Here is a 17,633-nt window from a genome sequence, read left to right on the forward strand (position 1 = left end):
CCCAAGGGGAGGGGTTCTAGGTTTTGGTGAGAGAAATGTCAGATAATTGGAGGAAGGGACACATTTTAAAACCATAGCTTTTTTTTTTTTTTTTTTTTTTTTTTGCAGTGCTGGGGAATGAACCCAGGGCCTTGCACTTTCAAGGCAGGCACTCTACCAACTGAGCCATATCCCCAGCCCTAAAACCATAGCTTGTGACATTTTTCATGTGCTCTTAGGTGAGGCACTCAAAGTGCCAGCTGTGAAAAATAAATTAAGCCAGCATTCAGCTTCCTTCATTAGGGAAAGTCGTCAGCTGACGAGCGGGGGCTGAGTGGACTTCAGAGGCCAGTTCCTCACCTCAGCCTGCAACACGGGGAAGGCCCCTGTGCATTCCCACCCCCCTTTTTTGTGGTGCTGGGGATGAACCCAGGGCTCCACACGTGGGACAAGCATTTTGCCCAAGCACCACTGTGGCTCTGGAGCCCCGAGCAGCAGTGTGAACGTAAGACCATTTAAGTCCCTTACCTCTCTCCCAGGTTTACAGGGCTGGGGCCCTTTTAAGAAGAGAACAGAGGGCTGGGTTTAGCTCAGTGGCAGTCCTCCCTGGCTTGAGCCCCAGCACCAAAAACGAGTAGACAGAATGAAAATTCTGCTTACAAGAGTAGGTTCAGAAGTGGACGCAAGTAATGAGAAGTGAATTCACAACACTTACACCATTTAAAAAAGTTGACAAATATCTAAACATTAAAAATGACCAGAAAAGCAACATGGCGATTTTCCTGACTGGGACACACCTGTGCGACACGTTGCTCCTACCTTTGGCTGTGATTTTGTAATATCATGCAGGAATAGAAAGATCCCTCAATCTTCCCTCTAGCTGATCACGATCTGCTTTGGACTACTGATCCTTTAGGAAAGTGTCTTTCATTCTCAAGTTGCACCAGTAGTCGTATAAATTTTTGGAATTGCTGTCCAATGTAGGGACACTGTCTTCAAGTTCCTTTCATGTACATGGTAAAGTCCTGGGACACATCAAGCATCCTAGCTGCTCACTGCCCTACCTACCTGCTGCGCTGCTCAGCAGACTCCTGACAAGGGCGGGCTTGTTTGGAGCTGGCATCCACGATCTTCCTCTTTTAAGTTCGCCATTTGCCATCTGGTAAGTTTGCCACGCACCAGCTTCTGGCTCCAGGCATTCCAAGCCTTGTCCCTCCTCCCTGGGTGCTGGGAGCTGAGTCTTTAAGAACCTGTTCCGCACGTCCCAAAGGCGGGTTTCTGGGCACCAGGTCTCTGAGATGCGATGTAGAAAGTTGGCATCAATCAGGCACCTCGGGAGCTGCCAGCTGCTGGTGGCTTGCAACACAAGGCTCCATGTCAAATCGTCCCAGGAAAGGTGGCTACAACAGGGTCATTGTCACACAGAGCCTCCTCACCACACCTTGGGAAAGGCAGCTCTATCTCAACAAACACCACTGTGTGCCAAGCATTTGGAAAACTGCCTCTGACTCGGAGCAGCTTGGAAGTCCGATTACACGGCCTTGTGGAGTGAGGGCCAGAAGCTGGACACCTGGCTGAGGTTGGCTGGCATATACTTGGAACTGCCGCTTTCCAGGTGCCCATGTTTCCAGAAGGGCATTTCCTATCAGTCCCTGGGGGTGGGGAGGGGGTGCCTGAGATGGAGCAGGGCCTGGAGTGCAGGGCGAGGCAGCCAGTGTGCTGGCAAGGGGCAGAAGGCTCCATTCCTGGCTCCCCTGGGCACACGGTCTATGGCCAAGGGTCTGGAGCAGGCGCTGGCCAAGAGTCATCTCCCAGGGAGGGCTGGTCCCATTCATCATTCCTTTATTAAAGCATCTGAACTTCCTTGTCAATGTCATGAACACAGGCATCTGACTACAGAAGCCATAAACAGGCTGGGTGTTCCCCTCCCCTTCCATAAGCCACAGAACTTAGATTTTCCTTCTGTTTTCACCTCCATATTTCTAAACAACAGCCTGTGGGGCTGTCTTGAGTTTTGGACATCACTCGCTGCCTTCTTACTATTGACGAGGAATGCTTAATTCTAGACCAAGCATACAAGTGTGCAGACAACTCCCCCTTTCCCAACAGAATTCCACCATCAAGTTCCATCAGAGCAAGACCCATTATTTTTGCACGTGTTTACATTATTTGTAAATATCACCCACAGCCAAGTCATGTGGCATATCAGCAGTTCCTTAATATTTTTGTTTGGCATTAGCAAATTCTGTTTTTATTTGCTTAATAGTCTATGCACACCTCAGGACCGACCCTGCCCGGACACTGTCAGGCCGTGGGCCTTCTGGCAGGCCAGTGAGTCCTCCTCAGCCTCCCCCGGGCCCCTCCCCAGCTGCAGCTTTCCCTTAGAGGAGACAAACTTCTCTTAGACCCTACACACTCTCCTTGGGCATTTCTTGCTATTGTGCCCATCCGGGGTCTCCCTCTCAGTGACCATCTTCTCGGGGTAAGAGGGCTGCTTGCAGCTCCCTGAAGACCACTGCCACCACCAGGAAGCTTTTCCCTGCCTCCCCTAGTCTGTCTTTTTTTTTTTTTTGTGGTGCTGGGGATGGAACCCAGGACCCTGTGCTTGTAAGGCAAGCACTTTACCAACTGAGCTATCTCCCCAGCCCCCTAGTCTTTCTGCTGGTGATTCTGTTAACCTAAGGAAAGTCTTCATTGAAGCCATTAGGAAGGGGGTGCTCGGGAGGTCACTGCTCCTCACCAGCCTGGCCACACAATGGCCTTTGCTCCTGCCCACCTGCAGGCCCTCTGAATCACCTCAGGACTTTATGTCATCTTCATGGCAGTGTTACTACCTCTGTCCTAAAAGCAGTGGGGTGAGTGCCCTCCCTCTGTGTTAGCTCCGCCTCGTGTTCCTTCAACTCACCAAGTGCACCCATCACACCTGGGCAGACCAGCACGTGCCTGCTCCTCCCAAAGCCTTCCCCACTCACCCCACACGGGTCTCAGAGGTGGGCGCCCAATTCAGAGAACTCCAAACTTTCATATGATTGGTTTAATTTTTTTTTTCAGCAGGAGAAAAAAAAAAAAAGAATAAAGTTACAAGATTCTTTTAATAGTTTCACAATGTTAAAACTAAAACTGAGCTCTAGGCTATGTGTGTAAGTAAATCTAGAACACAAAAGGGTTAAATAAGATTTTCTCTTTAAAGATACAAGAATTTAAGCTTTCCTTACATTTAACAAACTTCACAGAACAGATACTGCAGGGGAACGAGCCCTTCCTCCCCACCCGGCTCTACTGTCAGGAAGTGAGCGTGGGCCGTGAGCCCGTGTGCGGCCGGCACCCAGTGCGCCTCCTTCCCGCTGCTACCTCAGTAGCAGCTGCTGGGGCCTGAGGGCCAGGAAGGGCACACACCTGCGGCCTCTTGGGGATAGAGCTTGGCGGGGGGCCTAGGCGGGCGCCTCACTGAGGATGGCCACAGAGTGGCCAGAGGGCCGTGGCTTGACAACAGTGGTAAACGCTGGGCAGACCTGGCCCCTCTGCTCTGGGCTGCCCTAGAGCAAGACACTGGTCTGGGTCCTGAAGCAAGAATTAAGGCTGGAGATTTTGCAGCGGATTCCACTCTGGTGGGGGTGGAGGGTGGGGTGGGAGGAGGCTGGGAAGAACATGATTTCCTATTCCATTATTTTGGATCAAAAACCATTGGTAATTGCAGGTGTTCCGCTGATCATCTGCAGACAGAGCTGAACTGCTTGGTGTGTGATACAAAGGGAAGTTGCTGGGTTAAACTATTCAATCAGTAGCCTGTGTGTGGGCAGACCACACTGTCTCTGCACTCACTGACCTGGACCACACAGGGGCACTGGCACCAACCACCACCTGATTGGGGCTTTCAAGGGAATCCTAATCCTGACTACCCAGCCAGACCCTCAGCTGATGGGTAATGATTCCCTAACAAGGCAACCAGGCCCACCACCCTCTTCCCATCTGGCCTGAGCAACTGCAGCTACGGAACTCCTCTCTGCACACACAGAGGAATGGGCAGGAGATATGCCCTCCCGCTGCCCTCTGCCACAGCCGCGAGCCACTGTTCTCGAGAGGTGCAAACTCACACTCCTGTGGGGCAAGCTGCTTTCCTTTCCCAAACATACCACATACCACGTGGCAGAGGTGGACGGGCTGTCCAACTACAGGTCTGCATAGGAAGGAGTGGGTGGGCCCTGGCACCATCCTCCTGGCCCCAAGAAGGGTAAGCAGGCCCAGGGGTGGAAGGGACAGAGGCTGTGGCAGCAGCTTCCCAGCTGCTCCCCAACACTACTACTGGTTCCTGGTGGCTATGAAATGTCTTTTTAAAAACTCCCAATATGAAATCTGGCTGCAGAGGCCAGTTTGTAGACCCCAGCCACAGCTGCTGTGCTGCCATAAGCCTTTGATCAATTGCCAGATCCCTGCGATTGGCAAATGGCAACCAGAGCCACTGGGGTCAGGGTACTCTCTGGGTGCTTCTCATGACTGAGGATCCTGTGTAGAAAAGGTGGGTCTCGTGCATGAACTAGTCTTGAGTGGAGCTAATTTTCAAGGTGAGGTTATTGTTTCTCTTCTTGTGTGATGAGTGTTTTCATACCAAGTCAGGTAAAAAAATTTCCATAAGAATCTGCCCCCTACCCCCATTTCTAGCTGTGTGGGAGAGCGAGGCCACCACCCAGCCCAGCCACATGGTCATCAGCAGCCTCCTATGGCCAAGGCACGCATGGCCATCAGGTGTCCTGGCTACCGGGACTAAGGATAAGTGAAGAGGTGAAAGGCCAAACATTAAACAGAGTTTCTGGCAAAGCCATGTGCGTCGTGGAAACTTTAACACCAGCTTCTACTCCTCTATTAACTCAGAGTCTCCGTCTGGAACACTTTCCGCTTAAGGCTTTTTATAAGTTTGACTCCAGCAGTGACAGGTATGTGTTGTTTTAAATCCACTAGCCATGCTCAAAAAAAAATATTGTTCATGTTTTAATTTTATACAATGGCTAGCAGGCACCTTAGTAACCAGCCAGAAATCAATTTCAACCACCATCAACCCCTAAACTACAGTACCAGGATGGCTGGCTAAAGAAAGGAAACGACTGGCTGTAGTCTGACGCGTGCCCAGTACAAGGTGTCTGGCTGACTTTGTCCTAAATAAGGCTAACATTAGTGAACTAAGAACAGCGTCATGTGGTGGCCGTGCCTGGCCTTCAGGAGCAACCTTCCCCGATGCGCTGGCAGGAGCGCCCCACTTTCCGGTCCAGTTTCACCATTTTCATGATGGCTTCCTCTCGGCCGCGACCCATGTGGTCAAATGTACAGTCATGCTGCTCGGGGAGGCGATGTAACATACAGAACACGTAACCTGCAGGGCGGGAGAGGCAGAGGACACGACTGTTAAGGTAGCCTCCAATGCCCAAGGCCCTGCTCTTACTCAGAGGGTGGGGGACCATCTTGGTGGGGTGACAGTGGTCACAGCAAGGCCTCCTGCTACTGAGCAGTACATCACAACATCCGTGACTTCCTCTCAAGCCTGCCAGATGTCCTCAGAACCCCCCAACTGTGGCTGCCCGTCTAGGCCCACGAGAGGTGGGAGCCCAAGCTGACTGTGCAGTGAGACACGGTCCTTGCCCTTGGAGCTGAGTGGGCTCTGACTTCCCCAGCCGCCGTCACATGCAGGCAGAGAGCAGAGCTGCCAGCTCAGCACTGTCCCTGGCGCAGGCATACTGTAGCCTCCACCGCAGGACACCTGCCACTTCTAGGAGGCACAGAGGGAAGAGGAGTGATGGTGGCTTCAGTTACATTCTACCTCCTGTACAGGGAAGGCCTGTGGGGATGGCAGGAGGGTCACACCATGACCTTAAGCCAGAGGGGGCTCTCAAAGGAAAAGGGACTACTCCAAGCCCTGGAAAAGGTAACGGGAAAGAAAGTGGCTGCGCTCCAACTGCCACTGCTAAGGAATCCCATGCTTCAACTCCCCCACCACATGGGAGGCCGAGGTCCCCAACTCAGGGCCGCCCACTTGCCCTTCTTCCCTCCCAGATGTGGAGGCAGCTGTGGGTCCTTTTCGTTTGTTTGTTTTGGAGCAAAGAAGTCCAAGGGAGACACTGGTTTGGCAAATAAGAAAAAACGACTGGTGAAAGCCATCGACGAGAGACTTGAGGCCAGAGCTGTGCCCCAAAAAGCCCACCCAGCCTGCCCTCCCGCCCTCATTCTCCAGGCCAACGACATTCCTCCCCAATTAAGCCCAAATTCTGAAAACAGAGGGTGGATGGATGGCACTTTAGCAAACTCACTCACCTACAGCCCCAATATCTTTTCTTTCCAGCCATGTGGAGGCTGAGGATAGGTGAAGAAAGGACCGAGTGGCCAGCATGGACAAGTTTCAGTAGCCTTACTGTCTAAGATTCAATGGACTGGGCTGGGCTGTGGCTCAGTGGTAGAGCACTTGCCTGGCATGTGTGAGGCACTGGGTTCAATTCTCAGCACCACATATAAATAAATAAATAAAAGGTCCACTGACAAAAAATATTTAAAAAAAGATTCAATGGACTTAGTTCTTTGTTGCTGTTGTTCTGTTTTGTACTAGGTTTGTCTCTGTGTCTTCTGTTCTGAAGCCCTGATCAGTGCGTGTTTTTAAGCTAGTTCCATGTCTGTTACTACACTCTGTAGTGTAATTTGAAGTCGGGTATTGTGATGCCTCCAGCATTGTCTTTTTGGCTTAGAATTGCTTTGGCTATTCTAGGTCTTTTATTTTTCCAAATGAATTTCAGAACCTTTTTTTTTTTTTTTTTTTTTTGAGACAGGGTTTCACAAAGTTGCTAAGACTGACTTCATATTTGTGATACCCCTGCCTCAGCCTCCTCAGTCCCTGGGACTACAGGTGTGTGCACCGTCATACAAGGGTCAATGGCCTTAGTCTTTAACACTATTCATCAGCTTGAGGAAATAAACTGTGTGTGTGTCTATAGTCTTAAATGGCCTCAAGGACGTAGATGACACTCACACCCAACTTGGAAGCCCTGATTCAGACCATGTGCATGTGCCCATGCATCCAGCCTGGGGGTCCTGAGCGACCTCAGCCATCCATTGTTCGAGAAAATATATTATTAACTGCTTCCCAGGGAGAGCAGGGCAATATGTTTGACTCTAAATTGGGATTGGGTTTAAGGAAAAGAACAGAGATGAAATTTTTGTCTCTCGAGAAGCTGCGCTCCCACTTGGTCCAAAAGCAAAGTTAAGATTAATGAGCTCATGTGTTATAGTTACTGATAAGTTCATTACTCGAAGATATTGGATACCAGTTGTCTTTCTCCTAAAGGATTTCACCGCAGAAGCGTGCATGGCCTCAATATGCATCCTCCATCTAACAAGTAAAATCATCTTTTCAAGGCACAGCCCAGCTGGAAAGGGGGAACTTGCAGCCAGGTTGGGAAACCAACTGGATGGCATCAGGGTATGGCTGACATCAAGTTCTGACATATTTCTGTGCCTGCAGCATCTATGATAAGGAGTGGGGATACCCCTGCTGCCCCTTCCCTTCCTTCAAGAAATTGGGATGATTCAAGACAAGGTCCCAGGGGCTCTTCTCTCCTTCTGATGAATGCTGCTGGCTGAATAAAAGCAGCAGAAAATGGATTACCACTGGAATTAACCTGGCTCCTGGCTCAGCTTAACACCTCATTAGTCAAAGGCAGACTGGGGTAGAGGGGAGAGGCTTCAGATTGGTCCTCACCCCAATTTGCTTTGCTGCCTTCTTTCAGCTAGGGGGCAGCCAGCTGTGGAAAAGGAAACAAAGTGAGTGATAACCCTAGTAACTTTCCTGGGTGTTCTCTGTTCACCCCAAGGATTCTTCATTCAGACAAAATACCACAGTTCTGTGCCTGATACATACCTTGACACTTGGTCTTGCTTTTTGAAAAGTGAGAACTACTCAGTAGCAACTACATTTTGGGTGTGGCACTGGTAACAATTAGAATATATGGCACTATAATTCACCGGGGAGAAGTGGGGGGGGGGGGAATTCTGGAAGGCTAACTTTCCAACTTGTTACACTGAGATTATTAGATGACATATATTAAGTCCAGCTCCCTCTTCAGGATCATTCACTAAGTTACATGCTGGAAGTTGTCCCAAATGCTGAGTATCATTCACTGATAATGAACAATGGCTAAATGCATTCTGGTGTCAGTATCAGAAGAATGGTTGTCTTGGATACAGGGGATGGTGGGTAGGTATGGGTGGGAACCGATCTTTATTCATTTTTTTCTTGGTACTTATAGATCCTTTTCCAGAAATCATTATGAATTGTCATTAACTTTTTTTATTATCCTCTGGAGAACAAAACAGACATGGACAGGGATGAGTCCAGGCTGTGTGTGTGTGTATGTGTGTGTGTGTGTGTGTGTGTAAAATTGTCTTTAATTTCAGTGACACAGTCTTAAAACACACAGACATTTACTCCCTAAACTTGGCTGGGCTGGCCTCAGCACTTTCTCTACACCATTCTTTAGAAGCCAAGTGGGGCTTTCCAGAGAAGGCCAACGACTTGCATTCAGAAGGCACAAAACACAAAGCACACAAATTTGATCAGGTGAACCATATCAATGTCTGTGGCACTACCACCCAGGGGACCATGCAATTCGTTTTTATTCCCGATTTAAAAAGTTATAGGTGAAAATTTAACTGCTGTTTGTATACATACATCCCCAAATCTACACTCTCCTTATGATCCCATTGTTCAGCAGCATGTAATTTTAAAAACAATTTCGACATACTTTTATTTATCACAGCTACATAGCACACGGTACTTTGGAGGGAAAGAGAGAGGGGGGGGGGGGTACAGTTAAGGATATTTACCCCCAAGAGAGGGAAGAACAGCCAGGGCAGAAAATTTTGAAAACCTGAAATGCCTGCCAAATGTGCTTTTAACCCCAGTCCTTCCCCCTGCAAAGTCATGTGACTGACTGCCCTGCTCCTGGAGTGCAGGATTACTGTATTTCCATGAACGGTGGCCCAGGAGAAAGCTGTGGAAATCCTTTAAGGCTGCCTGAGCTGTTTTCAGTAAATCTGCATAAAATGCTCAAGAACTTGTGTGGGTGTCTCTTTGCTTGCTGGCACTTTAGAGCAATTTGGGACGAGTCCTTGATTAAAAAGGGAGGGTGAAGAGGCAGCTCTCCAAGCATATTGTTCCATGGTCCCACCACCTGGACTCTCTGGACTGCAGCCTTTCTCCCTGACATGGGTGAAGGGCAGTAGGTGGCTGCCTGACTATGACAGGTGACCTGGGCTGTAAGGTCTCCAGATGGGCTCCAGCAGCTCCACCCTCAGTTTGAGAACAGCACCTTGAACTGAGAAGACAGCATCAGAAGGGTCATGTGGACATGAAGTGGGGAAGCATCCCAGGGCACTGCCCACACCTGTGGCTGTGGACAGCAAAAGATGAAGTTCCAAGAAGCAGCAGCTTTCCTGACTGTTGCTACCATACACACAAGATTCCAGTACACAAACCTCAGTCCAGAGAGAAGCTATACACACAAGATTCCACATGAATGAGGAAAGCAGACAGTTGCATTTAGGTTCCTCATTTTGGACAGAGAGGCCCCGGGGACAGGGGAGAAGATGCGCTTCCCTTGGGAGGGGAGGTCACTCATAGGTGTTAAATGAACACATCTGGACTCAGCCCTCCTAAGGCAGACAACCAGCCATGGGCCACATTAGACATGAAGATGCCCACCATGGAAGAGCCTGGAAACACATTCCCAGAAGAAAACTGAAGAGAAGCTCATTCTTCAAGACCTGTGAAATCTGAGAGTTCTAAAAATTATCATTTGATGGGAACCAAGCATCTGACCTTACCTGATAGTTTTTAAAGCTCACATAGGCAATTCACACAATTCATTCAGATGCTCTCATCCACAGATCACTCTCATCTTTGTTTACACAATGAAGGGGTGTGAGTGTTTTGAGATGGAATCTGCATTACTGTGAGCAATCTGCACAAATGCCATCAGTAGGCAAAAATGCCATAACACCCAACACCTTGCTCTAAGTACTAGGAAAGTTGTCATAATATTTCCGTTTTACTCTTGTACAAAAATCAACACTACTCACTGCCCAAGTGGACTATCCCAAGGAGGATACTCCCAGGAGTCATCCAACCTAGTGCCAGAGGAAATGGAGCTTGTGTCTCTGCAGTGTTGGCAGGCAGGGAGCCAGAGGCAGCTGAAGGAAATCAAGTATCTGCCAGTACCCTTCTCCTCACTGTCCCTTTCCCCAGGCTGCAGGGAATGCCTCCCCTGTGGGGAACAGGGGAGGCGGGTGGAGCAGGAACTGGAGGCCAGAGAGAAATGGATCACCTTGCACATGAACCCACTTTACATTCTGCCCAAGTAGACTCCTCCTGTTGTCTGAGGGGGCCTACATATCCCTCCATGCCCTAACAAGTAAGCAAGGGTCAGAACTGTCCTTTTTCATGGAATACCCCAAGGGAGACCAAAAAAATGGTATCAAAATTTACAAAGTTTGAGACTTTGACATTTTCATTTAATTCCTACCAGACAGAAATGCTGCTTAAGGACCTCATCTTGGAGTAAAAGTACCATTTAAAGTTGGCCAAACTGGGTGGCTCTGGACACTTTGGACTTTAACAAAACATCTGCTTTCTTGCAGATCCCCCACTTGGAGGCATCCCCAAGTGGTTGTTTTATTGAAGCCAGACCAGGGCAGGCCTCAGCTCCAGCTGCCTGATATTTTTACCTCACTTGCATGAAATGTTTTACACTTTCTTGCTCATTGAATTTCAAATTGTCAAAGGTTCAAGCAGAACCTAAAAATACTGACAAGCCTCAGGGACTGGGGCACTGTTAAAATCCTCTGCTGGTGTGCAGCGTGTGATGGCAGTGCACATGCTGTCTGCACAGAGCACCTGCTTAAGAGCTCCCAGTCCTGCTGGATGCAGCATGGTGAATGACCAAGCTTGGGCAGCTATGTTCAGTCTTGAAGCAAATCAGACTATTGGTACAGATGCACATGGGCTCCAACAAACAGAACCTATCCAAGGGCTTCCTGAGGGTAGCCACCACAAATCTCAACTCAGTAATTGGTATCACTTGATCACTTGGTTTCTAAAATGTCTTTTTAAGAAATAAATAACAAATGTGCCTTGTTCGTGTGTCTGAAATGACCAGGCAAGCTCATTTAAAAAAATATATATATATCACATTTTTTCCAGCAAGGTAAAAGTGTCTTAAAGCTTCAGACTGCTCACTGACCTCATAGCTCATTTGTAAGTATATGTTAGGAACAGCAGGTGGTTATAGGAAAGCTTGCTGCAAAGCATTAGCCATTTATACTCCCACCAGTAGCAATCCCTAGATCATACCACATCCGCTGACCCAATGCCCAAGGCAGAATTTGTAGCACAGAAACGTATTAAAGGATCTTAATGCATTTTATTTCATCAGGCCCATGGTACAGGCAAAGCAGTTGCAGGTGTTTCAGGAATGGAAGTGTCTGTTTTACATTCTCCTCCATTCCTGGCTTTGCAAGGTGGAGGGAAAATTATTATGCTCCAAGAAACAGAACTGGATCCCAGCTCATGATCCCAGCTCTATGAGCTGGCAGATACAGTGCTCTGCTGAACTGAAGAAGAAAACCAGTTATGAGCAGAGGTCAGCTGCCCAGGGCACTGGAACCAAAGCTAGAGTCAGTCACCAGGCTAGGCATCTTTCAAAGGGTGGGAGAACTTGCAACTTAGAAAAGCCTGCCCTACTCCTTAATAAACACCACAAAATCTCACTGAGACGATTCTACAACAGAAGCAATCATTGAGTTTTCCCCAAATCAATTAAAATATCAGCTACATACAAGCTACATGTTACCCAAAAAAAGCAGTGTGATAGGAAGCAAAGATACAAGAGCCTGTGCAGTACAGAACTAAAAGTAGCTACTGCACTCAGGGCGATGGAACCCTCCCTTGGCAAGTGTGTACTTTGCTCTATGAGAGCAGTCAGCAGTAGAAGGGAGAAAACTGCCACAGCCCGTGTGACTGAAGCTCCTGATGCAATCCACACACGTACAGCTTACAAACTATAGAAATATCCACTACTGTTGACATCCTTTATTACTGCTTCTCCATACACTCTAATTCTTGATAAAACACCTAATTACCTCTTTCCTCTGTGGGGAGCATTTGCCCTATCCTAGCAACTTCTTCTATCACCCACTCAAGCAGCCCTCACTTACTCCAAAGTCAGAGAACAAACCTCCCACAGTTCACTCTCACTCTCACTCTGTCTGGGCAAAACCTTATTTTGTCACCTAGGGGCACAGGATGCCACAAAGGACACTGTGACTTGTGAGAATGTTCCTTCCAGCAAGCTCTTTCATCCTCAGAGAATAAGAAGGGGAATGGCTGCTGGCTCCTATTATTATGCTAAGCTGTTTTATCTAGAGATGAGCATATATTTAAGAATCAAGAAAAAATCAGCCAGGCATGGTGGCTCACGCCTGAAATCCCAGGGACTATGGAGGTTGAAACATGAGGATCACAAGTTCGAGGCTACCATGAGCAACTCAGTGATACCCTGTCTCAAAATAAATAATAAAAAGGACAGGGATGTAGCTCAGTGATAAAGTGCCCCTGGATCACTCCCCAGTACCAAAACAAACAAACAACCCCCCCAACCAAAAAACAAACAATCCACCTAAGAGAAAATAGCCCAAGGCAGTTTTTGCCATAGGAATGATGACTTGCTCTGTCAGACACTAGGAGCCAAAAGCAGAGAGCACTGACCTCTTGGGAGCTGGGCAGTTTTTTGGGTCCACAACCCTCTAGGAGGTGCCTGCACTCTAGGCCCCTTCATTGTCCCCTCCCCCCACTGCAACCACATATGGGCTCTCAGGAAAGCAATGCTGTGCTGGCAAGAAACTTCTGGTTTGGGGGAGGCCTTTCAGCAGGCTCCTAGTTTGTTTGAACTTTTCTTTAAGCATTTCCTTTTTCTTTAGAAGTTTATATTTTCAAATGGAGCAGTCTCTAACAAAACCAGCCCCAAAGTTACAGTAGAGGTGAGAAAAAGGGCCACACTCATCCCCGCCTTGAGGGCTTAGAGTAGGCTCCTACCCTAGGGTGCACCAGGGAACTGTAGCCTGTTCAGCCCTGTTCAGCCATCCCCCAAAGCACACCTGCAGGCAAGAACCAGTTCATCAAAGTCATGGAATGTCCACGTGGCAATGTAATCAGAGAGACTGAAAATCATACCCCATTCTCCAAAGCAACATCTAGAAAAGAAAGGATCATTTCTTTGATGCCTGTTCCTGGGTGACTCCTCATGGTGGTGTGCTCTTCTCACCTTAAAGCTAGCACACCTGGCTTCTCAGCTCTGACCTTCCTCCAGACATACCTGTGCCTTCCTCCTCCACTCACACACTTGCCTTTGCCCACCGGCCTTTACCTCTCAGTCTAGACTTAGGCTCCCTTCTGCTTTGAGAAGTCCCTGCTGCCAAGAGAGAATGAATGTGGAACTACTGCTCCCAACATGTGATGTCCAAGTTTCCCCTCCCCTCTCCACAAACCTGTTTTTATAGACTACAAATACATGCTAAGTGACAAGAGCTCAGTAAAGATTTCTGCGGAAGATATGCAGATTTTAGAGATATCCGATTTAAATATATGAAGACTACACAGGGTAGCCTGGAAAGCACTCAGTGCTTTGGGACACTATGACAGGAACATGGAAACTTTCCAAGGACAGCAGAGAGGAGCTTCTCTGCTCATGTTGGGCATCTCCACAGGTATAGCTGAGAATTCTGCAAGCCTCTCTCACAAGCAGAGGCAGAGCATGTGTGTTTCCAAGTTTGGTCACAAACTGACAGTGTGTCGAAAAGCCTCGTGTGTTATTTCCCTGAGACTGTCAGGCTGGGAGCTGTAGCAAAAGGATGAGGGAGAGGAAGGAATGGGCACAGACACTCTGCGAACAGTCTGTTTCTGCCCAAGTCACACCAGCACTGCATGCACTTATTATGTTCTTCGTTTAAGACTGGTCTTTTTACATGCTTTTTGTTTTCACCATAGTAACTCAAAAAGGTCATTCTGAGGAGCTTAAGAATATAAGCATGCCCTTCTCTATTTTCATAAAATTTGAGCTTTAAAGTTTGAGGTCCCACAATGTCTGCTGTTCACTTGTAGGTGGTGGTGGGATTGGGCAGAGAAGCTGGCTTCTTGAGTCTCTGTATTTAAAGTTAATTTAGGTTCATTCAAAGGCAGAATGTTTTAGCTACAGACATAAGTTCAAATTTGACGTCAGACTGTAAACTCTACTTAGAACCCCCAATGAGTCAGTGACCCTCTTTTTTTTTTTTTTTTAATACTTGGAATTGAACCCAGGAAGCTCTACTACTGAGCCACATCCCCAGTCTTTTTTATTTTTTGGGACAGGGATTGGCCAAGTCTGAGGCTAGCCTTGGACTTGTGATCCTCCTGCCTCAGTCTCCTGAGTCACTGAGATTACAGGAGTGTGCTGCCCTGCCCCCCTGTTCACTGTTTGATCCTACAAACTTCCTGCATGGAAGAACCTAACCCCCATAGCCAAATCCCATCTCACCTAGGGTCGGGGTAGGAGAGGCTCAGATACAAGAACTTCACAAAATGGGTGCAACCTGGTTCTGAACAATACCCCATGAATGAAGGCTAAAAATGGCTAAGTCCAATAATCCTCAAGTTCTCACTTGAGCATCTAGAATAGCTGACTACTTCTGTAGGTTGACGGTGGGCTCTCAGTCTGTCTAACTGACATTCTTATTTAAGGTTCAAGATTCTAATTACATATACTAACAATCATGAAACGTACCTCTCTGCCACAGACCTTTCTGAAGTTCCATGCTTCTGTATTCAGTTGTCTACTTATTGTCTTGGTTATCTCAGAGTTTTAAGGGGGTCTAAAATGGGATACTTGCTACTTACCCACAAATCTGCTCCTAAGTGTCTCCATTCTAAGAAAACAAGGCCACAACAGTTCATGACACAAACCTGGCCGTCAGTGCTGTCTTTCTTACTCTTCACACTAAATTACCAACTTCTATGAATCCTATATTTGAAAATCAAATTCATTCTCTTCTATTTCTACTGCCACTACCTAGTCGAAATCACCAGTATCTTTTCCTGTGGCAGCTGCAATACCTCCTCTACGTGTTCACTCCACTTCAAATCCACCTGCCTCACAGCAGCAAAAGGAGTATGACTGCCAAGCTCCTGAGTGAAAGCCGGTAATGCTTTCCTACTGACTGTAATCAAAACGTCACCACTGTAGCACAATCATCCCTGCTGCCTGTGTTGTTCCCCTTGTGCCATTCACCCCCGGCACTCTGTTCTAGACATAGTGACTCCTAACTGAATTCTCACGTACTTGGGCCTCAATCTCTCTTCAGGACAATCTCCTAGACTCTCAGACTAGCCTCGGGCCCCATTACATGCTTTCATGGCATCTTCCACTTCTTTAATTACTAGTTACAAATGAAATTTCAGGATCACTTGTGCAACTTTTTCACTTAACTTGTTTAATTTGACTAGATTCCATGAAATCAAGGACCATGTTTCTGTAATTTATCACACATACCTGAGAACAGTGCTTGATTCACTCAAAATATTTTGGTTGAACTGAGTGAACAAATTAGTTGCAAAGACACTGTGTTCTCTGAACCTTAAGGGACAAGCAAAGGTCAATCAATAGCTCACGTATCCGAATCCAATATCCCCATCCTAACCTCTCAATGGCACACTCCTCCTGGTTTCCTGATATCCTTTCCTTTCTTATCCTCTGTGACACCACACTCCTGACTTTACTCCTATCTCACTGATAGCTGCTCCTTAAAATCCTTAACTGGTTTCTCTAAAAATCACCCCGAATGAAGTCCTCCTGCATCTTTCACCTTTTACATTCCCTTCTTTACTTAAGCTCATTCAAATCCAAGCTTTAAGTAGAATCTCACATTTCCATCCAGGATTTCTTCCCCCAACTCCTGTATCTAATTGCCTATTTGAGAAACACCTTAAATGAAGTTGTCCAAGAGAAATCTCAACGATAGTATGTTCAAAACAGAAATTAATCCTCTTGACCCCTACCATTAGTTTACTCCTAATTGTCCCCACTCCGGTCAAACCCAGGACTCATTCTTGATTTCTCTCTCCCTTACTACTTACACTGACTTTATTTGTGGCCTCATTAGATCTACCTCTAGATGATGGCCTGAATCTGCCCTTCTCTCCCATCACAGGCAGAGGTCCAGTGGCAGGAGTGAGTTCAGCGCACTAAAGGAACAGAAGAAATGCCAGCAGGGCTGAGGTGCAGTGAGGCCACTGGCTCCACCCTGGCCTGTCCTCCATGTCCTGATGCTGCTTTTGCTGCCTTCCAAGCCTCCCTCCTCAGAGCATTTAGAAGGACTTTGGGGGGCTTTTGAGGCTTACTTTTAGGATAACTGACCTGAAATGTATTATTTCGTATCTGTTAACTTTTTTTGAATATAATAATGGAATATATGAATATAATAAAATTCAAATTGTATAAAGTAACATTCAGCAAAAAGTAGGTCTCTCATCTCATTTTCTCCACTACCCTCCCCAGAGGCCAACCAACCACTGCCACCAGTTTTATGTATTCTTGAGAGTCTGTGCATACACAAGCATTTCTGCTTCTCTCCCAGAGGGGTATTTTAAAAATGTAAATCAGATCATGTCACTCCTTTGCTTAAAACCCTTCAATGCCTTCCCACTATGTTTAGAATAATAATTAAACCCCTTTCAAAGGCCTAGAAGCCCCAACTGTCTGTCTGCCCCTCTACTCTCCTCCTGCACTTTGCTTCAAGCAACACTGGCTGGTTTTTTACTTCAGATATACCAAGTTTTTTCCCACCCCCAGAACCTATGTTTGCTCTGCCTAGGACACTTGTCTCCTAGCTTGCATGTCAGCTCTACTTTCACGTCCTCCCGGGTGCTGGCCTGCCATCCCTACTGTGGATCCCCTGGCCCTTATCACTCACTGTCTTTTATTATATTGTGGTACTTACTCCTACCAGATATTATCTTGAGTACCTGTTCCCTGTTTACTGCATCTCTCCCCCAAAGAATAAAAGCACCAAGAGATTACACACTTTTAATTTCCTGCTTTTCTTCTATAATTCAATAACGATTAATAGAATGAAAAATAATTTTAGTTAACAGTTGACTCGTTAAAAATGGAAGAAAATTAATTCCAGCAATAAAACAATGTGTAATGCTAATAACTATACCCTTATCCCACCCAGGAGACCACCAGCACATGGTCTACTTTACCTGGGCAAACAGTTTCAGCAGGCACAATTGAAAAACTGTTATTTTGATATATCCCAGTTTTTGCAATACCAGGTTTGCTTCCCTAATTATGCTTTTTCTATTGCTGTAATTAATATGAGTATTTGCTAAGCTCACTCTGAGAGGCAACCCAGAAATGTCCAAGATGGCATTAGATGCTCTCCTAGAATTGAAACTTTGCCATAAAACGAACTGAATATAGATAACGAACAACTGAACATAATCACACAGGCTCCCACTGACATTCACTTCTCTACCCTGGTATTCCGGTCAGTTATTCGATTCTATGAAAATCAATCTAAGGGTAACA

General features: G+C 47.0%; 1 protein-coding gene across 5 annotated transcripts in view; it reads right to left on the reverse strand.

Annotated features, from left to right (window-relative positions):
• Positions 1–3,565: 3,565 nt before the first annotated feature.
• ZFAND3 (zinc finger AN1-type containing 3) overlaps positions 3,566–17,633 on the reverse strand; it is a 383,326-nt gene continuing 369,258 nt past the window's right edge. For all 5 annotated transcript variants that reach the window (XM_079148363.1, XM_079148365.1, XM_079148362.1 and 2 more), the window contains one exon: positions 3,566–5,344. In XM_079148363.1, coding sequence (XP_079004489.1) covers positions 5,190–5,344 — 155 coding nt within the window. In that variant the 3' untranslated portion in view covers positions 3,566–5,189. The remainder of the gene's footprint in view (positions 5,345–17,633) is intronic.

This window comes from Sciurus vulgaris, assembly GCF_902686455.1.
Source record: "Sciurus vulgaris genome assembly, chromosome: 7".
NCBI lineage: Eukaryota > Metazoa > Chordata > Mammalia > Rodentia > Sciuridae > Sciurus > Sciurus vulgaris.